At 38.6% G+C, this 25,395-nt stretch overlaps 1 protein-coding gene and 1 long non-coding RNA gene across 2 annotated transcripts in view; one reads left to right on the top strand and one right to left on the bottom strand.

The window, feature by feature from the left end:
* LOC139439043 (uncharacterized) overlaps nt 1–12,769 on the top strand; it is an 85,995-nt gene extending 73,226 nt beyond the window's left edge. The window contains exon 4 of the long non-coding RNA XR_011648884.1: nt 7,561–12,769. This is a non-coding gene — a long non-coding RNA (uncharacterized lncRNA). The remainder of the gene's footprint in view (nt 1–7,560) is intronic.
* TAS2R39 (taste 2 receptor member 39) lies at nt 5,031–6,015 on the bottom strand. The gene is given in 3 exon segments (XM_023583375.1): nt 5,031–5,341; nt 5,344–5,943; nt 5,946–6,015. Coding segments are annotated over 3 exon segments (981 nt in total).
* Nucleotides 12,770–25,395: the final 12,626 nt, after the last annotated feature.

Here is a 25,395-nt window from a genome sequence, read left to right as displayed (position 1 = left end):
TGTAGCTCAGTTGTTGAGTGCCTGCTTCCCATATGATGAGGTCCTGGGTTCAATTCCCAGTACCTCCTTAAAATAAAAAGATGTTATTAATAGGGGAAGATGTGGGGGTGAAGAGGGTGGGTTATTTGGGAATCCCTTATACTTCCAATACAATTTTTCTGTAATCTAAAACCTCTTTAAAATAAAGTTTATTATATGAAAAAAAGAGATTGGAACAAGAGAATAAAGGATTGTAAAAATTGTTTCTTGAAAAAAAGGGTATTATATCCAATAGGTAGTAGCATCATTGAAAACTGCATTACTTTTATGCAGTAAGGACATATACTTATTTTTTTGTGTGTGAGAAGTGAGGGTCTAAACAATGAAAAAGAAGGCAATTGAGGAGGATTATCACAAACCCTAACTAAACTCTTGCATACTGCTGAGTAAATGATGTAGTGTAAGAAAATAAAGTACATTTGATTTTATTTTAGAAGCATTCTAGCTGGTTCCATGGATTGTGCCCTTGAACTAGAGGAAAACAATATTTGGTCCTGAATCCAATAATAATTTTAGTAAAAATATTAGAAATTCTGCTTATTGGTTTTCCAAATTTAAAATAAATTTACAGATTAAGCACACACAACTGAACTAGAGTTACACAATAGTGTATGATGGTTATCAAATAAACTGATAATGTAGAAGGAAAACATTGCTTCAGAAGTTAAAAGGTAGAGAAGTAAAAAGAAGTGGTAGGAAAGAAATGGAATTTAATATAGTTTTTTGCATATCGTGGAGTTAAGAGGAATTGACTAGTGGAACAAGAAATTGAAACCTAAAATTGTCATTCAACAATTTAAAGGTAACCAGAATAAGAACTAAAAATAGTAATGTGACTCTCAAAATTTGGGAGAAAGACAAGGGCAAATAATTTGAAGGCAATGTAACTTGCACTTAACTCCTCATTGTCTACAGTGATGAGTCAATAAATATTACCTGCAAATGGGTAAATCAATGTAGACGTATTTACATATTTTTATATGTATTTGGAGCTATCATAGTAAGAACCACAAAAACTGAAGCTGGAAATTGGTAGAAATGTTGCTTCTGGGAAGATGGAAATTGGTAGAAATATTGCTTCTGGGGAGGGTTACTGGGGAGAGGCAGGAGATAGTTGCTTTTTCATGAAATACTTTTTAGTATTTGATTTTTTTTTTGGACAAAAGACAATATTATTTTGACAATAATAATTTTTAAAAAATTCCAAACACCTCTAATTTCACTTCTGTAAATTTCTTTGGAAGGGAGATTTAAAAATTAGTATTATTATTTTTTCTAAGTATTGACAATCTCATTTAAAAAATCACTATATGAGAATTTGATTTACAATGCTTTTAATAGCTTTTTAACAATGAGGCTATTTCACAAGAACACAAAATATCACAGTATTATCAGAAAATAGTGACAATTGTGATATGTGACATATAAAATTATTCCCAAATTATCTGTTACTAGGTTGGTTCGGAGCTGTTCCATGAGAAACAGAATCATTTCCCATAAATCTTTTCTCACAGGGGGTTTACTGATAGCTTTGATGTTCTGTTTCCAGCTTCCCATGGCTACGTTTTGATAGTTGTTTATTTAATGTCTTAAGCCCCTGAGAATGAGGAGATAGGAAAAGATGTCTATGAATTATGCCAACCAGTTTTCTCAGTATCCAATATATTATTCAAAATCCATTTTATTAAGGTACGAGGAGGTATGCCATCAGTTGGATATCAAATCTTTTTCTTTTCTTTTTTTTAACTACACCAAATCCTGTACAGGAGTCAAATCACAAATAGTGATGTCTAACACTCATACCTTAAACAGTCATGTTCCTTCCTTCCTGGAAGGCTTGCACAGTACCAACAAAATCATATTATTTCTTGGTAGATTTTTAAGGATGGCACATGTGAGGAATACTGGCTAATGCAGCTAAGTCTTTAGCTCAGTGAGGACTCCTGGAAAGGGGTCCATGTTTACAGATTGTCCTATAAATTAATTCAGGAAATGAGGGAAAGGCCTCAATCATAAAAGAAAGGAAGTAAAATACAAAGAAAAATGAAACTTTGGAGGGAAAAGAAATAATGGAGAAGAAAAATAGTTTAAACATGTCTAATTAATTTCCTCATAGGGGGGTTCTTTTTCTACTGAAATATTAGGGATTGTTTAGCTTTCTAGGCTACTCAAGTAACTACCATGCAGTGGTTCAGCTTAAACAATGGGAATTTATTTGCTCATGCTTTTTTTTTTTCATATAGTAAATATACTTTATTTATCTGTTCTTCCAAGATGAGGATGCTAACAGTCACAGGTCTGCATACAATACAGTTTTGTATTGACTATTTACAATTTACAGTAGTATTTTTTCCTCTGAAAAATATAAGTACAAAAGCTAAGTAAACAATAAAGTACTGCCATTTGAAGAGACCTCTCCTGGTGTCTCCATTCTTTTCTGGGTTCCATTGAATTTCAGCTTCTTCCTATGGTTTTCTCTCTTTCTGTCTGAATTTCATTCTGCTTATTAAGGACTACAATAGTAGAAATAAGACCCATCCAGACTGAGATGGACTTTGCCTTAACGGAAGTAACATCATTAAAAGGTCCTACTTAAAATGGGTTCACACCCACAGGAATGGATTAAACTTACAGACATGTTTTTCTGGGGGTATGTATAGCTCCAAACCCCTACAGGGATGTTTTGTAGGTTCGCTGATGGGAAGATCAAGGAATGTCCTTTTAATGGCTTCTATTAAAGAGGGAAAATACAAGTTCATCAATTGAAAATGAGGAAGGGAGGAAAGAAATTGGAGGTTTGAGTATTAAAGAAAAGATATGAGATAGTCATTATGTTTAGTAACAGATGACGTCACTAGGCAAATACAGAGTGGGAATACCCCGTGCTGCTACTCATTTGAGATGGAAGAACATGAATTTGTAGAGACATAGGTTCATCTGGTTATTTAAACAATGGGGTTCATCTAGATGGGATTATGCCATATGAAGGATGTAGAGAGGTGGTGGAGTTCGGAAATTAAATTATTTTATTGTTCATTTATTTTAAAAAGTATTAGCACTTTAAAAAACATACCCCTAAGTAGAAAGAATAGTATATAGAATTCCCATGTACCTAAAACCTTGTTGAAAAACCAACGTATGACTAACCTAAACCTTTTCACTCCCCACTCCTTACTCTCTACTGGATTATTTAAAGCAAATCTCAGATATATCTTATTTCTCTGTGAATACTGCAAGTGTTTTTTTTCAGGAGGAGCCTGGTAGATGGACAGAGACAGTAGAAGTGTCAATGGATTGAAAGTCTGTGGCTTTTCCATGGCAGTTCTTGAGCAAATAAAATGGAAAAATGGGAGCTAGTGTGAGATGAATGAGATATTTAAATTTCAAGTTTTGGAAGTTTGCATTTTTTATAAAAATATAGTGAGAGCCTTAATCAACAAATTAAGATGCATAGTCCTCTTCCTCAAACCTTTCCTTAATTAGCTCTCTAATAAAAAAACAATATAAATCTTTTAAAATTTTGACATTTATATATATATATTCTAAATAGTTCAAAGAATGCAGAAAGGTATAAAATTAAGTACAAATGCTTCAATGATCTCCAGACAATGTCAAAAGTGCTCTGTTAATTGATTTTGGTGGATTCCCCCCAGAAACTTTACACACATACACAAACAATATACATATATTTTACCTTAAAAAAGAAACATAAATGGAATCACGAAATAGTTCATTTTGGCACTTAAAAATATATTGGAGGCCTTTTCTTTCAGAACACGTGAATTTATCTCATTTTAGAAGTGGTTACGTAATAGTCTATTTCATGGATATACTAGTCCCCTAATTCCCTAATTAATGAACAACATGCAATGAAGACCCTTCTATACCTATTTTTGCATATGTATGACTAGATCTTATAGAAAAATTCTTAGTGATTTTTAGGTTGAAGCATGTTTTATGCACTATAATTTTGATAGCTATTTCCAAATTATTCAGATTATGTCTTTGGAGGATGGAAAAAAATGCATTTCCAACTTCTGCTCAGACGGCTTCTTGAATAATTTGAATCTATTATGTCCAGTATCCACCCTCAGCTGACATTTTCCCAAAAGCACATGGAGGGGAAGCAGACTTGGCCCAATGGATAGGGCATATTCCTACCCCATGGGAGGTCTACGGTTCAAATTCTGGGCCTCCTTGACCCGTGTGGAGCTGGCCCATGAGCAGTGCTGATGCACGCAAGGAGTTCCCTACCACGCAGGGGTGTCCCCCACATAAGGATGCCCCATGCGCAAGGAGTGCACCCTGTGAGGAGAGCCGCCCAGCATGAAAGAAAGTGCAGCCTGCCCAAAAATGGTGCCACACACATGGAGAGCTGACACAAGATGACACAACAAAAAGAAACATTCCTGGTGCTGCTGATAAGGATAGAAGTGATCATAGAAGAACTTTTTTACGCAGTGAATAGACACAGAGAAGCAGACAACTGGGGGCAGGGGAGAGAAGGGGGAAATAAATAAATAAATAAATCTTTAAAAAAAAAACACACGGAGGGGGAAAGAGAAGAGTTATTAGGAGCCCAAATTGCAGAATCTGCCTCAAAACTGGTACCTATATTAACTCTGGATGAACATTAGAATCACTTGGTAAAGATTTAAAAATGTCTGAATTCCAACACCAGAAACTCTGACTTAATTGATCTAAGGTAAGGCCTGGGTATTAGTATTTTAAAAAATCTCCCCTAGAGAATCAATGTTTAGGAATAGCAATGGGAGGTAGATAGAGAAGGCATAGCTAAAGAATATTTTAAGGATCACAAAGAAATAAGAGAGAAGTTAAGATCAATCTTCAATACCAAAAAAAAAAAACAAAACCCATCAGGTGAAAGGATCAGATCTCAGGGACTAAAAAGGAGGTAAGAGAGAGGTCTAGAAGAGGGAAAGCAGACTGATCAGCTAGGTGTTATATACTCCTTGGTGTTGGTCACAGGTCTACCCTTTCAGGTAAAGATGAACTTGGTGCTGAAGCTTCTTCCAGGCTCTTCTTAGCCCAGGGTTGTTCAAGATCACCAGCACTGAGTGACCAGGAGGGTAGGCAGCCATGATGATTTTGCATAAAATATTCCGAGAACTATTGTTATCAAAGGTATTGGACATATAGACAAAAAGAGCAATTGCATTGAAAATGTAAAGAATGAGAAAGTAGCTGATAAATTTGATAACTTCATGCTGGGCAGTGGCATTGCTTTCCATGTGTAGGGTGTGTCTCTTGAGAGAGATAATCAGCAGGGTGGCTAGAAGACGAACATGACGAGAGGAATGAAGATCCCCAGGTTGTAGAGAAGAATCAGGTTGACCATATTGGTCTCAGTGAAGTATTTCTTCATAGTGGAGTTGGAGGAGGGGATAGAAAAAGAATCATTACAATACACAGTGTAGATACCCTGACGGAAGAGCATGCTGTAGCCTAAGGAAATGGACACCGACAGCCACAGAAGCCAGGGCATCAACTCAGAAATTCTCCTCTTCAGATTGAGGAAAAGGTGATAGGAGAAATCTACAATCTTCACAAAGTAGAAGAAACTGAGCCAGGCTGCAAACCAGAGGCTGCAATAATTTGAGAACATGAAACTTGCTTTGAATGCATTACGTACAGCATCTTGGTTATAAAAACGGGGGAATGTCTAGCTGACGGTAATTTCTAGCATCATGAAGCTTTGAAGAGTTATTCTGGATACACTCAGGAAAAACAGGATCCTGCCACTTGTGGAAATTGCCTTTTTCTGAACCTATTCAACTGCGTTTATAGCCATGATGAATCCATTTGTGAGGATTCCAACGATGCATTCAGTGCCTAAAGCTGTTAAAATGAAGGTGATGAGAAGTGGTGACAATTCATTTTCTGGGGAGTTGAGATTTCCATCATCCTGAGTTGTCGCTCCTCTTTGGTGACTGAGGGAAAATGTTTCCCTAACATGTGAAGGGGAGAGTCCTCATATCTCCCTCTATTCATGTCATAGGTAGAAGCGGTTGATGTATCATTTCCAAATTCATTGTATTTGTTTATCTCTAAATCTTCTGAGCTCTAAATCTGGAGATGCAAATGATGGAAAAGTTTTTCTTCCTAATCATCTCCCTATTTTTTAACATGTTGTTATTAGTTCAAATAGCTCGAGTTAATTTTTAAATTGATTCACCAAGTTGCCATTTAGCTTAGTTTCATTTTTGACTTAAGGGAATTGAGTGAAAGTAATAATAATTGCAAAGATATACATAGCTTTTATTATGTGATTGATACTTTATTACAACATGTAAACCTCACAACAACCTTTTAAGGAATACTTTCATTATCTCCATTTTACAGTTGAGAAACAGGCATAAAGAGGTTAAATAACTTTGTCAATGTTACACACTGAAGATTGCTAGAACTGGGACTCAAACAATAGCCATTTGGCCCTGGAGTCCATATTCTTATCCACTACATGATAATGCCTAAATTGGTGGGTTATTTTGTGTATGCCAAAGATTAAATGCAGGGTGGCTTCAATTTTTATTATGGTATTTTTTATATTGTCTTCACCATTTAGGGAAGAATAATTAAAAGAAAGGTCCTTCTTTACAAATTAAATTCCATTAAAAATAATAAATTACTTAGTTATGCATTATGGTGGTTTGGAACTTTGTACCCCAGAAAAACATTTTTATAAAACTTAATCCATTTATATGTGTGTGGGGCCATTTTAAATAGGACCTTTTGATGAAGTTCCTTCAATTAAGGTGTGGCCCATCTCAGTCAGGTTGGTTCTTAATATTATTACTGGAGTTCTTTATAAGCAGAATAAAATTCATACTCAGAGAGGGAAAGCCATGTGAAACAAGAAGCTAAAGGTCAATAGAACCCAAAAAAGAAATGAGAGGCTAGAAAGGCTGCCATGTGCATTGCTATGTGGCAGAGGATCCAAGGACTAAGGATCCCTGGCAGCCAGCCCCAGAATGCCAGTTTTGGGGAAGAAAGCTTTGCCTTGATGAGGCCTTGATTTGGACTTCTAGGCTCAAAACCATGAGCCAGTAAATTCCTGTTGTTTAAGTCAACTGATTGCACGGTATTTGCTTTAGCAACAAGGACATTAAAACATACATAAATTTCCCTTTCATTTTAAAATGGTAGGAAAATAAGGGATGAAGGAAAAGTTCTCCAGTTTCTTTACAAGTTAGGCTAATCTTAGGATAAAAACAATACCCCAAATCATCCAATCTATTCTGGACTACTAAAACCGAAAGAGGTAAGGAAAAAAAATCACAATTGTATCTTGAGGGAGTTGTTTCTGATTTTTGAAATGTAAGCATAGGACACACAATAATAAAATAGACTTCTCAATTCAGAGTAAATTAACTTTTATGGATGTACATAAATCTAAAATAATGATGACAAAGTACTTCTAATAACGGCAGGGTTGGTGGGTGAGGTGCCTCACAATGTTTGTTCTTTTCTTTAATTAAAGCTTCTTTTTTTTTTCCTTAGGATGTCCCAGGGATTGAACCCAGGACCTTGTACGTGGGAAGCAGGTGCTCAACCACTGAGCTACATCTGCTCCCTTTAACGCTTCCTTTATACAAGACAAAAATCTTATGAAAGTTTTCAAGCCTGTTTAGTTGTTTTGGACAAGTTATTATGAATTTTACTGTCTCATCTTTAAATCTCTATTTCTGAATTCCGAATATTTCCCCTTGAACACACGATGAAACAACTGCTGTACTCTGTTTCCACTCACTAGTACAAATAGTCCTGGAGAGCTGCAGGATCTCTGATTTGATTGAAAGGTCTTTGCTTATGGCTAGCTTTCCTCCCTTTCCACAGACCCAGGCTTCCAAGACTGTGAGGTTAAATGGCATGTGTTCCCTTGAGAATATGATACCTTTCTTCATTTGTTTTGCTCATCATGGTATTGCATACCGAGCTCTTGGCCAGAACAGAGATATTGCTAGATTAAGGAGTGACCTTACTCATGATCCTTCAGCTCAGAACAATTCTTTACAATTAGAGATGTGAGGAGAAATGGTAGCTCTAGCTCTCCATCAATCTTGTTTTTTTGCAGGTCCTACTCTTCTGTCAAGAGTGGAGGCATAAAGAGTGAGGTTGAGTGAGCCCATAGCAGTTCTATTGTAAAAACATTTGTGAGGGAAATACTGGGGGTAAGTAGAGAGGGGATGGCAGTGACTGGAATGACCTGAGCCAGGGGTAGGCTTTGCTGTGTTTGGGAGGCTGCAGAGAGGCAGTGGGCAGGAGAAGGGCTCACAGAGATCACTGAAGGCATTTCAGAAAAGGAACTTGTCCCAGCATGTGGCAGAGATGCTTCATGCAATGGAAAGGAGAGTATTGATGAGAATGCCCAGAGACAGTTTGAGGTAGAATGAAGTAAGCTTTCCTGGTGAAGAGATAATCATCACAAAGTAGAACTGCTGTACCATATCTTAAATTGCATATCCAATTTTTTCTGACTAAATCCTGAATGTATCCAAGGAAAACTCATGAAGAGGACTCTGAACCATCAAGAACACAGAGAATGGCTTAAACAAGTCTGGTTTATGGGGTTATCTTTTTAACTTACTATTTTAAAAATAATTTAGACTTAGAGATGAATTATAAACATAGTAGAAATATAGAGAGTTGTAAAGATGTAAAGAGAATTCCCTTAAGCCCTTCACTCATTTTACATAACCATGGTATAAGGAGCAAAACTAAGAAATTAACACTAGTACAGTACTATAAGCTCAATTGTAGCCTTTATTCAAATTCTCTAGTTTTCTTACTAATATCCTTTTTCTGCTCCAATGTCCAATCTGTGATACCATATTGTAATTAGTTGTTTCCTTAATCTCCTCAAATCTGTTACAGATTCATCTTTCCTTTTCTTTCGTGATCTTGAGAGTTTTGAAGAGTACTGGTCAAGTATTTTGTAGAGTATTCCTACCCACTAATTTTATCATTCAACAGTGGATGTTGCCTGCAGGAGTTATTACATTACTGTGATATCCTAATTTTCTATTTTCCTCATTCCTTTCACATTTATTAATTACACTTCTTTTATAAGGATGAGTTGTTCTTCTCTGCTATTCTATTTATTTACTCAATTTTATTTGTATTAGTAGTGACTCATGAATTTTTATTTTATATTTTATTTTCTTGTTTACAATCCAGTATTATTGCTACTTATTTTGTTGCTCAAATTGTTTAAGCTTTGGCAATTGTTAAACTCTTTCAGGTTGGTTATAATATCTTTTTGACATAGCTTCATTTTTCTTAAGCACATCCTTACTTTCTGGTATCATAGGATACACCAGGCTCTTATTGTATATTTTCTTGTCCCAACCCTAGAATTAAACATTTCTCCAAGGAAAAGGTTCTGATTTTTTGAGAATGGTATTCAGGGACAAGATGTGTGCTAGGTGTGCTTGTTGCTTCTGGAACGTCACTGTTTCAAGGGTCTCAGCAGTATACTAGCCCAGGTATGAATACATATGTCTGTCTGTCTGTCTGTCTGTCTATCTATCTATCTATCTATCTATCTATCTATCTATCTATCTATCTATCTATCTATCTATCTATCTGTCTGTCTGTCTGTCTGTCTGTCTGTCTGTCTGTCTGTCTGTCTGTCTGTCTGTCTGTCTATCTATCTACCTCTCTAATCATGATATATCATCAAATTTATCATCATCTATATTAAAATACATGAGTGCTTGCTAATACCTCTTTATTATTTTTTTAAAGATACATAGCTCACACAAAATGTTACATTTAAAAATATAAGAGTTTCCAATATATCCCACTCCCCACACCTCCCACTCCTCCCACATCAACAACTTCTTTCATTAGTGTGGTACATTCATTACATTTGATGAATACATTTTTGAGCATTACTACACAGCATGGATTATAGTTTGCGTTGTAGTTTACACTCTCTCCCAGTACATTCAGTGGGTTATGGCAGGATATATAATGTCCCGCATCTGTCCCTGAAATATCTTTGAGGACAAATCCAAGTCCCGAAAATGCCCCAATATCACACCTCTTTTTCCCTCTCCCTGCCTTCAGCAACTCCCATAGCCACTGTCTCCACAGCAATGATATAATTGCTTTTATTGCTAGAGTCACAATAATTCTATAGTAGAATACCAGTAAATCCACTCTAATCCACATTTTATTCCTTCATCCTGAGGACCCTGGGATGGCGATGCCCACTCCATCTCTTAATCAAGATGGGGCTTAGATCCCACATGGCTGATGAATGGAATTTTCTTGCTTGCTGTTGTGGACTCTCCATTCGCTGGTGTGGTAGTTGACCATCCTCACCTCCCTGTTAACTGACCTGGGTAAGTCCAATGAACTGGAGAGTAGCACTTCTGACTCTAATCTGGCACCATGGGTTCATTCTGGCATTGTCCCGTTTGCTTATTTGTAACTTTTTTCTCTAAGCTCAAGAAACCTGGCTCTCATCTATAGTATGTGAAATTTTAAGCTCAGTCTTAGTACAGATGCAGAGTAGTTTCTGAATTGCTAACCCAAACTCCTATGAGAAACAAATTTACCAGCTAGAATCCAGCGTTTGTGTACAATTCTTTTGTCCTTATATTATCTAGTCAAAACAATTGCTTCCAAAGTTATTTAGGTCAACTCTGTTCTTCTCTACTCACTTCATTGTGACCCTGTCATAAAATTTTAAAACAATTAGGTTCAATTTTCATAGCCAGCATTCCATTTTGTGTTCTCCTGATTTTTAAAAAAATTTGCATGCAGTAAAATTCACTCTTTATGGTGTACACTTCTGTGCATTTGACAAATGCATAGAGCCATATATCCATGACCCAAGTACCATGAGGACAGTTTCATTACTCCAAAAGTTCCTTCATCCTGCCCCTTCGTATGCATCCTCTTCCCTAAACCCAACCCCTAGAAACCACTGTGGGATACCAGGGCCCCAGGATGCCCCCCTCCCCCCTTAAATGTGACACAGCCAAAAACATAATTTGCATTTCCCTAATAACTTATGATGTTGAGCATCTTTTTGTATGCTTATTTGCTTTCCAAATATAGTTTTTGGTGAAGTATTTATTGAGATTTTTGCCCTTCTCTCTTTTAATTGGGTTGTTTGCTTATTGCTGAATTTTAAAAACTCTATATATTCTGGCTACAAGTCCTTTATCAGATATAATCTTTGCTAATATTTTCTCCTAGAATAATGTAATGAATACATATAGATCCAACACCAGCTTTATCAATCTTAACATTATGCCATATTTTCTCGGCTTTTAAAAATAAATTAATGCAGGTAAATTTGAAAGCCTATTCCTTATCACTCTCATTACGTCATTTTTTTCAATCTCATGTATTTTTTTATTGTTACAACATACTTATATATCCATAAAGAGTCCCCTGCTTAGCTTTTTTTAAAATTTTTAAATAATTATTGCTTACAATACCAAAGTCTGTTGACATGTGTTGGAGCAAGATGGCTGCCAGTATCTGTGAGGATTCAGCCTTCCAGTTCCTTCTAAATGTTTCTCTTCCTGGGCTCGTTTATTTCTGGGCTCAGCTGCTCTGTTCTCTCCACAAGATCTGCTATAGACTATCAGGTTCTCTCTCTTCCTGGGGCTTCTGCTGTGTCCACGGAACCATCGCTGTTCTGTGTTCTTCTCCTGTGTGTTTACTTCTGGGGCCTCTAGCATCAAAAACTCCAACCCTCTCCTCTGCCATGTCATTTTTTCTGTGAGTCCTGACCCCCTCAACGTCCTACTGATGTGGCCCAATCAAAGCCTTAATCATAACTTAATCAAGTAAAAGTGAAATCTCTGAAGTTAATACAATCTAATATCCTCAGAGGAATAAACCAGTTTAAAAACATAATCCAATATCTATTTTTGGAATTCATAGACAATATCAAACTGGTACAGTAGTTGTCCTCTTTTAATTCTATTGTGGTAGGTAATCAAGTATAGATTTTCTGCAGTTTTTCTACTATGTGTCTACTTTGGACTTTTATTGTTATTTTTATTTGTTCTGCTTGGCACTCAGAAGGGGCTTTAGATCTAATATTATACATATATTGTTTAAAACTAGAAAACTTCCAGCAATTATATCATTAAATACTGCTTCTCAGACTTTTCCTTCATTCCCTTCCCCTGAAATTCCTCTTAGACTCAGTTTGTCTTAACTGTTATTTCATGTTTTTAAATATCTTGCCTCCTTAATCTGTGTCCTCTGTAAGGTGTAAGTAACTGTGGTGGGAAACTGTATATAACCCAGAAAAACATGTTCTTAAATCTAATCCATTCTTGTAGGTGAACCCATTATAAGCAGGATATTTTGATGAGGTTACTTCAATTCAGTTGTGGCCCACCTCAGTCAGGATGTGTCTTTGTAGGGAGAGCTAGAGCCCAATAGTTAAACGGCCTAAGTGTGCTGGATAATTCTTGGCCACATGCAGGAAACAGTGACACAGCATAATTGCCCTCAGCTTCTGGGGAATGGACTTGATCTGAACCGGCACACAAGCCCGCTAATCCGTATATGTAACATGATAGGTATGTGACTGTAAAAACTAATCATATTTTCTGATAGTAGTAACATAAAAGCAGCTCTCATGTAAACAGAAGAGTGGAGCAGGAGCAGGAGAAAACAGAGAGAGAGCAGAGGAAGGGAAAGAGCATGGAATAAACTCAATATGCATAAACTCCCTGTGGTTCCATGTGCCTTTTTATTTTTTTATTTTTTATTTTTATTGATTTTGTAAAAATATTACATTAAAAAAAATATGAGGTCCCATTCAACCCCACCACCCCCACCCCACCACTCCCCCCCCCAGCAACATTCACTCCCATCATCGTGACACATCCATTGCATTTGGTAAGTACATCTCTGGGCATCTCTGCACCTCATGGTCAACGGTCCACATCATGGCCCATACTCTCCCCCATTCCATCCAGTGGGCCCTGGGAGGATTTACAATGTCTGGTGATTGCCCCTGAAGCACCATCCAGGGCAACTCCAAGTCCCAAAGGCGCCTCCACATCTCATCTCTTCTTGCCATTCCCCATACCCATCAGCCACCATGTCCACTTTTCCCACTCCAATGCCACCTTTTCTCTGTGGACCTTGGATTGGTTGTGTCCGTTGCACCTCTATGTCAAGAGGAGGCTCAGATTCCACATGGATACTGGATGTAATCCTCCTGCTTTCAGTTGTAGGCACTCTAGGCTCCATGGTGTGGTGGTTGTCCTTCTTCAACTCCATCTTAGCTGAGTGAGGTGAGTCCAGTAAATCAGATTGTAGGATCTGGAGTCTGTTGAGGCTCAGGGCCTGGCTATCATACTGTCAGTCCAGAGATTCAAATCCCCTAAATATATCTTAAACCCCAACACCATCTACAATTCCAGTAAAGTAGCATGAAGGTCTTATGAAAAGAGATCCCATCTGAGTCCAGTTTCTTTTTTTTTTTTAATAGATTATTTATTTATTTTTAAAAATTACATTAAAAAAATATGAAGTCCCATTCAACCCCACCGCCCCCACCCCCCACTCCCCCCACAGCAACACTCTCTCCCATCTTCGTGACTCATCCATTGCACCTGGTAAGTACATCTCTGAGTATCACTGCACCCCTAGTCAGTGGTCCACATCATAGCCCACACTCTCCCACGTTCCATCCAGTGGGCCCTGGGTGGATCTACAATGTCCCGTAATTGTCCATGAAGCACCGCCCAGGACATCTCCTCGTCCCGAAAACGCCTCCACATCTCGTCTCTTCCTCCCATTCCCCAAACCCAGCAGCCACCATGGCTACCCTTCCCACACCCGTTCCACATTTTCTCTGTGGACATTGGGTTGGTTTTGTCCATTGCACATCTATGTCAAGTGGGGGCTTAGATTCCACATGGATACTGGATGCACTCCTCCTGCTTTCAGTTGTAGACACTCTAGGCTCCATGGTGTGGTGGTTGACCTTCTTCAACTCGATGTTAGCTGAGTGGGGTAAGTCCAATAAATCAAAGTGTAGGAGCTGAAGTCTGTTGAGGCTCTGGGCCTGGGTGTCATATTATCAGTCCAGAGATTCAAATCCCCTAAATATATGTAAAACCCCAGCACCAACTACAATTCCATTAAAGTAGCATGCAAGTCTTGTGAAAAGAGATCCCCTCGGAGTCCAATTCCATCATGCAGAAACACCAGCTCCAAAGAAGGGCCATCTGCCATGGTAGTGAACCCCATCTGCCATGATCATAGAACCCGTGGGCCTCTTTATTCCTCAAAAGAACCAATACCTGGGGTTGTATCTACTTTATCTGTCTCTCAGACTCTGCTCATTTGTGCATAAGGGCATTCCTTCTGACAACCTCCAGACTCTTTTTTAGAGACTCATAGCCTTATATTCTCATTTCTCCTTTCCATTTCCCCCTTACATTAGGTCAAAGAGCATTTTGAAGTCATGTTATTATATGTAGACAGGGATATTCTGCTGATCCGTGTTGAACCTTTAATTCAAGGTCCTTTTCTATTTGCATCTTCAGCTGATATGTGGTAGTGATCCCTCGGTGCCAGGGAGGCTCATCCCCGGGTGTCATGTCCCACGCTGGGGGGCTGAGTCCAGTTTCATCACACAGAAACACCAGCTCCAAAGAAGGGCCATCTGACATGGCAGTGAACCCCATCTGCCATGACCATAGAACCTGTGGGTCTCTTTAGCCCTCCAAGGAACCAATACCTGGGGATTGTATCTACTTTATCTGTCTCTTAGGCTCTGCTCAGTTGTGCATAAGGGCAATCCTTCTGACAGCCTCCAGACTCTTTTTTAGAGACTCGTAGCCATATAAACTCATTTCTCCTTTCCTTTTCCCCTTTACATTAGGTCAAACAGCATTTTAAAGTCAAGTTATTATATGTAGACAGGGATATTCTGCTGATCCGCATCGAACCTTCAATTCAAGGTCATTTTCCAGTTGTATCATCAGTTGGTAGTTGATAGTGATCCCTCGGTGCCAGAGAGGCTCATCCCCGGGTGTCATGTCCCACGCTGCGGGGAAGGCATTGCATTTACATGCTGAGTTTGGCTTCGAGACTGGCCACATTTGAGTAACATGAAGGCTGTCAGGAGGAAATTCCCAGGCACAGTGTTGCTCAAGGCCTTGTTCTTATTTCAGGCATATAGGCTCACAAGCATAGTCATTAGTATCAGGGGCTCACTGTTGGACCCTCATTCCTTCCCAGTCCTTGCTGCTGCACCTGGAGGGCTGCCGCTGCTCCCCTAGGGACCACGACAGAGCACCCCCGGCCAGGAACCCAGTACCCCCCCAGCTGTAGTTTTTAATTGTTGCCACTATGAGTATATCCAAACATTACCATCATGTGCCTTTTTCTTTGCTAATGGTCCTGACTTCCCCACTCTGGCTAAGGAGCTCAGACCCGACAGTTTTCATCCTATTATTGGAGTCCTTTATGAATGGTTTAGATAGAGAGATAAAAAGTCACAGAAGCAAAAAACTGAAATCAATGAAACCTAGAAGAGAAGGGAGAGACAAGTAGACACCATCATGTGCCTAGTCATGTGATAGAGGAGCCAAGTATCTCAGGTAGCCGGTCTTCAGGAAGAAAGCATTGCCGTGGATGATGCTTTGATTTGGACATTTTATCTGCCTCAAATCGTGAATAAATTCTCATTGTTTAAGCTGAACCATTTCATTGTATTTGCTCTAGCAGCCTAGGAAGCAAAAACAGTAACTATTTAATTTTTCATGCAAATGGAATGCTTTTGTGAGTGAAAAGGATGCAAAAATGATTAAAATTATGTAATTTTTAGAAATGAATTTATTGGCTGACTTTTTTTAAACGTATGTATTGGTAGACTAATAAAATAGTTCTCTTCATAAACTGTTTTTAAAAATGTTCTAAAAAAATCTGATCTCTGAAACACAATAAAAATACTTTGTATTTATTAACTGGACATTAAGAGTACAAGCAGAACAATTTTTCTATTGCATATTCATGTACTTTAGTAAGATTTTTAGTCCCATTTGTTTCTAATACTCTGTTACTGAAATTTGTGTGAATAATATATTTTTCAGTATTTTCTTTTATTCCTCTTGCCTTCATAAAATTGTCTGTACTATTGTAATTTATGACTAATAAATCTGAAATTGTTGACAGTTTCATTTGTTTCTTTTCTGACTATAGAGAAAATAGTTTTTATAGGTGTTACGGTAACTGGTACGTGCTAAGAAAATTCTCCTTAATGGAGGATATTCTCAAATCTAATGTTTTTGATTGAATTATATAAATATCTTCCATTCAGAAAAAATTCTTCAAAATATTTTATATGACTAAGTCATCAAATAAATTTTCTCTATGCATGATTCTTTTAACTGTTTGATCAAATTTATATACTGTCAAACTGTAGTTCTCACTTTTATTTCATTGTAATACAGACTATATATTTATCCAATAAAAGTAATAGAGCCATTAAAATTTTCATTCCAGAAGTCAAGATAATCTACCTTTGGGTGGGGCTTTGTGGACTTGGGGGGGGGCAAGTGATGGGAGGATGGGTCAGATGGCCCAAGAAATTGGGGGGATGGTGGGGAGAACATTTGAACATAGGAGATTGTCAGGTATGTGGTTGACATGATAATGTAGATTAAACTCTTTAGAAAATATAATATGGAATGTTACCTGTTTAAGATGCTTCGGCGGGGGGGGGGGGGGCATCTGACACAGGGCAAGCTTCTAGGGAGTGTGTGAGTGTTCATTTTGTCATAGTGGGTTATATCATTGGGTGGAGACCCATACAATGAGAGTGAAGGTATACCACATCCTGGGGAGGACTGATGCTCTCAGAGGGAATTGTATCTCTTGAGAGAATTGGTGGCTCCCAATGGGTTAGGGCAGTCAAGTACGGCAAGTGCTCAACATTGTTACAAGTATCTCTGAATATGGTCCTTCAAGTAATGAAGATTGATTGTCATTGTGGGCCCTGAGGGGAGGGGGAAAGAGGTGTAACTGTGGAATCAGTGTAACTGTGGGGCTGTTCCACAAGATCATGCAATGATGGATATAGGACATGTTAAATTACACCAAAAATGTATAAAAGTCTATAGGCTAAAATGTAAACCATAATGTAAACCTAAATGGAATGATGTTTGAAAGCTATTGTTTCAATATCTGTACATCAGCTACAGCAAATATAATATGAATATGTAAAAAAATCATTACTGGGGAAGGGATAAAGGGTTTGATGTTGGATATGTGGGAGTACCATATATTGTATATGTGAATTACTGTGATCTAAAACTTATGTGAAAACCAACTTAATAATTAGAAAAAGAAAAAGAAAGAATGTAGACACTGTGGAAGAAATGGAAGAAATTGCCTTGCCACTGTACATACAGGGCAACACCTATAGCAATGATGAAAGGCAAAATGTCAAAAACAAAGCTTTTTTGTTTTTTCATTTTTTTTTTTTGACTAAGTAACCAAGTTTATTTTCTTTGCTTTGCTTTAATATTACCCTCATTAGAATACTTATTTATGGTTCCAATAGAACAGACACAGTCAACAATGTCAAAGCAGATGGAATTATCTGTATTTTATCCAGGACTCCAGTGCTGTTCATTCTACTGGCCACATTTACAGTGTTGCCCCAGATACCATATTGTGGTTTCTGAGCTCCAGTTACACCAGCTATTACAGTTTCATGGTTAATACCTGTGACATATCAGAATTGAGTTAACTAAATTCAACTTATAGCAACTATTTTAACAGAAAAATTTAAGAGACTACTTGAATTATCATTCTTTTTTTTTTTTTGGTGACTATGAATCTTTATTTATATATTTTTTTATTGACTTTGTAATAATATTACATTAAAAATATATATGTGAGGTCCCATTCAACCCCACCCCCCCACCCCCCCCTCTCCCCCCCCCCCCAACAACACTCGTTCCCATCATCATGACACATCCATTGGATTTGGTAAGTACATCTTTGGGCACCTCTGCACCTCATAGACAATGGTTCACATCATGGCCCATACTCTCCTCCATTCCATCCAGTGGGCCCTGTGAGGATTTACAATGTCCCGTGATTACCTCTGAAGCACCATCCAGGGCAGCTCCATGTCCCAAAGATGCCTCCACCTCTCATCTCTTCCTGCCTTTCCCCATACCCATCGTCCCCCATGTCCACTTTTCCCAATCCAATGCCACCTCTTCTGTGTGGACATTGGATTGGTTGTGTCCATTGCACCTCTATGTCAAGAGGAGGCTCAGATTCCACATGGATGCTGGATGCAATCCTCCCACTTTCAGTTGTAATCACTCTAGGCTCCATGGTGTGGTGGTTGTCCTTCTTCAACTCCATCGTAGCTGAGTGTGGTAAGTCCAATAGATCAGATTGTAGGTGCTGCAGTCTGTTGAGGCTCAGGACCTGGCTATCACATTGTCAGTCCAGAGATTCAAATCCCCTAAATATATCTTAAACCCCAACATTAACTGCACCTCCAGCACATTAGCATGAAAGTCTTATGAAGGGAGATCCCATCTGAGTCCAGATTCATCACACATTGTTTTTTCATTTTTTGATACCCCAATTTATTTTTCCTTTATTTAATTTTTAAAATTACTATGTATTCTATATCTAACCTTTAAACCCATCACTATATCCCACTTTACTATTAATGGAAACTGGTAATACATTGGGCTTCCTTTTTGAAGAAGTTTGGGACTACAGATAGTTCAACTATGGAGGGGGAGGAGTACTTGTGTGGGGTGTTATTGGTGGGGGGCACATGGTTGGGAGAGAGTTCTCCAGGGCATGTATACAGGGTACATGGAAAGGTTTGGATATTTTCATAGTGGTTTCAGTTGGAAATGACAGCTGAGAGTGCTGAGTTCCTGGTCAGGTAAGCTCTATCACATTCCCCAGTGGAATAGCAACAATCCCCCAAGTGCCATGGCAAAGACCAACAAAGGCGGATGGTCCCATGATGAGCCCTTGATACTGATGGCTCTGATTATGAGCCTGTGTGCCTGAAATATGAGCTAGGCCTATAGCTGTGGGGTGCCTAAGAGTTACCTCCTGAGAGCCATGTTGCTCAAATGTGGCCACTCTCTAAGCCAAACTTAGCATGCAGATGCATTGCCTTCCCCCCAGCATGGGACATGACTCTCAGGGATGAGTCTCCTTGGTGCCAAGGGATTACTAACAAGCACCAGCTAATGATGTAACTAGAAAAAGACCCTGAATAAAGGGGTCAACTCACACCAGCAGAATATCTTAGCCTACATGTAATATCAGGTGTTAAAAACTGCTTTTTGACTTCGGATAAAAGGGGAAATGGAAAGGACAAGTGAGTTTATAGGGCTATAAGTCTCCAAAAAGAGTCAGGAGGGCATCAGAGGGGTGATGCTTATGCATGCTTCAGCAGGGTACTAGAGACAGCCAAGGTAGATGGAAACCCAGGTGCTGGTTCTCCTGAGGGCTGCAGAGACCCACAGGTTCTATGGTCATGGCAGATGGCGCTGGAGTTCAGGGCCATATCAGTTGGCCCTACTTTAGAGTTTGTGTTCCTGGGTGTGATGGAGTTGGAATCAGATATAACCTTTCTAGACATGCCTCTTCTGTTACTTTTACTGGACCTGTGGTTGGTGTTTGGGTAGGTGTATACTCAGGAGACCTGAATCTCTGGACAGTCCATGTGATGGCCAGGCCCTGGACCTCAGCAGTCTTGTAGCTCCTACCCTCTGGTTTGTTGGGCTTACCCTGGTCAGCTGACAGGGAGGTGAAGAAGGTCACCACCACACCAGGGAGCCAAGAGTTCCTATAGCTGCAAGCAGGAGATTTGCATCCATCATCCATGTGGAATCTAAGCCCCCCTTTTTTTTTTGTTAGAACTTAATTTATTGTTTTCTCTCCCACTGGCTGTATTCAGGTTGTTGTTGTTGTTGTTGTTTTTTTTATTGACTTTGTAATAATATTACATTAAAAATATATATGTGAGGTCCCATTCAACCCCACCCCCCCACCGCCCCTCTCCCCCCCCCAACAACACTCGTTCCCATCATCATGACACATCCATTGGATTTGGTAAGTACATCTTTGGGCACCTCTGCACCTCATAGACAATGATTCACATCATGGCCCATACTCTCCTCCATTCCATCCAGTGGGCCCTGTGAGGATTTACAATGTCCGGTGATTACCTCTGAAGCACCATCCAGGGCAGCTCCATGTCCCAAAGACGCCTCCACCTCTCATCTCTTCCTGCCTTTCCCCATACCCATCGTCCACCATGTCCACAACTGGACATAACCATCCCAGGGTCCAGAGGATGGAGGAATAGAGTATGGATTAGAGTGGACTTACTGGTGTTCTGCTGGGGAACTATTGTGATTAGTAAGGGAAGAAATTGTAGTAGTGATGTGGAGAGGGTGGCCATGGTGGCTTCTGATGGTCGGGAGATGGAAGAAGAGATATGGTGTGGGCGTATTTTCAGGATTTGGAGTTGTCCTGGGTGGTGCTGCAGGGACGAATGTTGGATGTTGTGTGTCCTGCTGTGGCCCACTGGGTGGCCTGGGGGAGAGTGTAAACTACAATGTGGACCACTGTCCATGTGGTGCAACGGTGCTCCAGAATGTATTCACCAGGTGCAGTGGATGTGCTGCGATGATGGAAGAGGTTGTTGAAGTGGGAGGGGCGGGGTAGGTGGGGTGGGGGTATATGGGGACCTCATATTTTTTGAATGTATCATTTAAAAGAAAATAAAGAAGGAAAAAAAGTAAAGTAAGCTTCTTAGCTCTTCTACACCATTGAGCACTTACGGTTTAATTTGTTTAGTTCCCTCCTTACTTTTGTAGGGATAAATATAAATGCTGTCAATGTAGTATTTCAATAATTTTTATATACTAAAAGCTGAAAAAAAATTGTGCCCCATATTTTGAGTACTTTGATAATATATATCCCTCAGTTTTGGTGCAAAAATTTTGAGAAATTTTTGTACCAAAATATTCAATATAATTGTAGGAAACATATGCTCATTTATAAAGTAGTCCTTCAAAGACTGAAATGTATCTAAGTATGATAGAGAAGGAGCAAAGGGAGAAAGTGTGTCCATACTGAAGTATTTTGGTTTTCAATGTGAGAGTTATACAAATTCTGTAGGTCAGTTACTCTGCTTACATAAAAAATATATTTGCTGAGTTTGTCAACTGCAGTTTCTATATTAATGGGTAAAGTATCACAGATTGTTTGAATGCTAATTTGAACTGTTTGTACACTGTATTAGTCTGTCAAAGGGGTTCTGATGCAAAGTATCCGAAGTCTGTTGGCTTTTATAAATGGTATTTATTTGGGGCAAAACTTTCAGTTACAAGGCTCTAAAGCAGGGGTTCTTAACCTTTTTTGTTCCATGGACTTCTTTGCAAGCCAGGTGAAAACCACGGATCCCTTACTTTAGTCCACACTCTACTGTGTATTATTTAATAAATATATCACACCCACACCAACACATCCCTAGAAGAATAATATTTATTTGAATTTCAGTTCAAGCTCATGGACCCCTTAAAAACCCCTGCTCTAAAGAGTCCAACTCAAGGTTGATTTCTCACCAAAGTCAGTTGCCATGTGTTGAAGCAAGATGGTTGTTGACCTTTGCAAGGGTTCAGCCTTCCCCTCTGGGCTCCCTCTCTCTCAGCTGTAGGCTGGCAGAGGGCTTGTCTTCTCAGGGCTTCCTCTCGCTTCTGGCTTAGGGCTCATTTCTTTCCAGGCTTTCTATATCAGTCTCAGTTGTTCTGTTCTCTTCCCAAGGTCAGCTGCAAAGTATCAGGCAAATGAGTCATCTCTCACTGGGGCCCCAGGATAAAAAAACGACAGAGCTCTCTTCCTTCTCATATGTCTTCTTGAGTAAATGTCCATTTATATCTGCCTCCAAAGGGGTGGGGACTTAACCTCAGTCATGTCTTACTGACATGGTCAAATCAAAGCTTTAATCTTAACAGGTAATTTAATAAAAAATTTTAGCTGAATCTATGCAATGAAAGGTATCATACCCAGAGGAATAGATTAGTTTACAAACATAATCTTTTTTGGGGAACATTCATAAAATGATCTCAAGCTGTCACATACCCAAACAATTCCAATTATATTTCTGCTTTACAGATTTCTTTATTTAATAATAGCATTAGTTTTTATTGTGACATTGTGCTCCATAAAAATTTGTATTCATATAATCACTGCAAGCTTTTTTATTTGTTTACTTCTAAAATGAGTTTCAATAGCACTCACCAGTATGTCAACTATTTTATCTTTAATAGAAAGAACTTACAAAAGCTTTATTTTTATTTCATGAATAGGGATGAATAGTCTAATCATTATTTGAATCAACTGAATTTTCTACTTCAAAGATTCTGATGATACTGATATGAAATTAATGTTATGTTACTGGAAATTTTTTCTTCTACTAATGGATCCAAATATTAAAAACAATTTATTTCTTTCGTAAAATGTACAAAAATTTTGAAATTGGAAATGTAAAACCTGGAATTGGTATTATTATTTAATCAAAATGAAAGAGCATGCTCTACTGAGAGATATTAAATGAGCTTTCTGTAGCTGTTCATAAATCGTCTTCATTAGGTATTTACTTCATTATATATTGTGCTGGTCAGGATCAAAATAATGACTAAGTAGATGTTGATGCTCCTGTAGCATATTTGGGTCTGGAGTTTTAAGATCAATGATACTATAATAGCCACCATAATAGATGATAAATGACAACAAGTATTTTGTGCTAGTTATATTTCATCATCAACTTTTGTGAGAAATGAAAATTCAGTAATTTTCATTCTTATATACTTTTCCCCTGAGCTTATGCCAATGAAAGCTTTATTGCAAAAAAAAAAAAAAAAAAAGTCAAATAAGAAAATAAGTAGTTGTGGATTTACCTTGTAAACAAATGGCAAAATACAGTAGCAGGAACATTCAGGCTTTGTTCTCTATACTGTATGGCAGGACTGCTCTGCCTCTATTTACTACACACTTTTCACATACACCTATGTGAAAAGAATGATAAGAGAATGATAAGCTATCATTTCTCATTTTTCCCACTGGTGGTCTGGAGTCTTCATGCAATCCTTAGGCCACAGCAAGAGCCATGGCTGTCGGTTCTGTTTTCCTAGAGAACCCTGACTGATACAGGGGGCAAGTAGACAAGGTGATGACAAGGGCAGTGGCATTGCGTACTTTTCCCACAACATGCAGGACTGGTAAGAGGCAGGTGTTATAAACCACTCACTTACAGGGCACTTTATTTATGCATGTTCCCTGGATATTGTCCTTCATAAAAAGTATTAGTTTTCTTATTTTCCAAAACTGTATGGAAAAACCAGCCAGGTTTGTAGTGGAGCCTCTCATATATTGTTAGGAAGACCTTGGCAGAAGTTGAAGTACAAAGTGAAACAACCAAACTCATCCTGCCATATTTTATTTTATTTTATTTTTTTTCTTTTTTCTTTTTTTTTTTAATTGACTTTGTAATAATATTACATTGAAAATATATATGTGAGGTCCCATTCAACCCCACCCCCCCACCCCCCCTCTGCCCCCCCCAACAACACTCGTTCCCATCATCATGACACATCCATTGGATTTGGTAAGTACATCTTTGGGCACCTCTGCACCTCATAGACAGAGGTTCACATCATGGCCCATACTCTCCTCCATTCCATCCAGTGGGCCCTGTGAGGATTTACAATGTCCGGTGATTACCTCTGAAGCACCATCCAGGGCAGCTCCATGTCCCAAAGACGCCTCCACCTCTCATCTCTTCCTGCCTTTCCCCATACCCATCGTCCACCATGTCCACTTTTCCCAATCCAATGCCACCTCTTCTATGTGGACATTGGATTGGTTGTGTCCATTGCACCTCTATGTCAAGAGGAGGCTCAGATTCCACATGGATGCTGGATGCAATCCTCCCATTTTCAGTTGTAATCACTCTAGGCTCCATGGTGTGGTGGTTGTCCTTCTTCAACTCCATCTTAGCTGAGTGTGGTAAGTCCAATAGATCAGATTGTAGGTGCTGGAGTCTGTTGAGGCTCAGGACCTGATCCTGCCATATTTTAATGTGACTAATTAAAAATTTAAAAATCTGGAACAAAAGCTAAGTTGGACAGTATGTTGGAGCAAAAGACATAAAGTGAAAATCTCATAGGAAATGTCTTCTCTGTCTCCAGGTAAATTCTTCAGTACTGCCTTCTAAATTACAGAAGTTTTCTTTATTGCATCCATTTCACTGTTCATTCTTTTTTGGGAAGTTTTAAAAACTTCAGTATGTTTTTCCTTTGCAATGTTTCTAACTGGTTATTTTCCATGTTCATTTCTTATTGTTTCATTTTTGCCTTTTTAAAATTTCTGCCTTGTTTCCAACTGTTCTTTTAGTTTAACATTAGATTGACATTGGCTTTCTATGTTTTTTACAATTTTATTTTGGAATTTAATGCTGAACCAGAGCCTCTTCCCTCTCCATGGTCACTGTTTCCTGGCTACCAGTTTTATGGTGTTTCAGTCACTTCTCCTTTGCTCTGTAGTTTTAAAATCTAGAATCAGGATTCTTGCCTGGTGATGACACTGTTGGTATTGCAGATACTTTGCTTCTGTGGTTTGTGATCCTTTCTGGCATGTACATTTTTGGTAGCCATTTGAATTTGGTTATATGTAGTTCTTCAAAATGATCTCGCTCCTCTTATCACATGCCCGTTTCTGACTTTAACACAAGACTAATAATTTAATGAGTTTGTTTTGATTTTGTTGTCAGGTCCCAAAATATGTGACCCTAGCTGAAATGGGTATGCCAAAAGGGACATATCAAAATGTTTTGTAACCATTTTATGCCACCGTTATCTGATATGATGCAAGGTTTTTTGTTTCTTCCTTCCTTCCTGTAGTGCTGTTGGTGCTCCAGACACAGTGGTACCTCGGTACTTGTCGTTCACTGGTTCTGGGATGTGTGATGGGTACCAAAAATGATGAGTACCAAACAAATTTTTCCCATAATGAATAATGTAAATAAATTTAATGCATTCCCAAACCAGACAGTGCACATTTTCAGGCAATATGTGAAAAGATAGGATTGCATATCATTACTTTACTTGAGAAATAAACCTAAAAACTAATAAATACCTAGATTAAATAAAATAAAAACTTCACTTTACCTGTACTGAGAGTCCATGGCCTAATGGGGTGGGGGGAGGAGAGTAGTGAGGAGGAGAGGTCACATGGAGTGTTGCTTAGAAGGAGAGTCCCCCTCCAACAGAACAG

Source organism: Dasypus novemcinctus, chromosome 5 (assembly GCF_030445035.2).
Source record: "Dasypus novemcinctus isolate mDasNov1 chromosome 5, mDasNov1.1.hap2, whole genome shotgun sequence".
NCBI lineage: Eukaryota > Metazoa > Chordata > Mammalia > Cingulata > Dasypodidae > Dasypus > Dasypus novemcinctus.
Note: the sequence above shows the minus strand (reverse complement) of the source record. Positions and strands in the feature narration are given on the sequence as shown.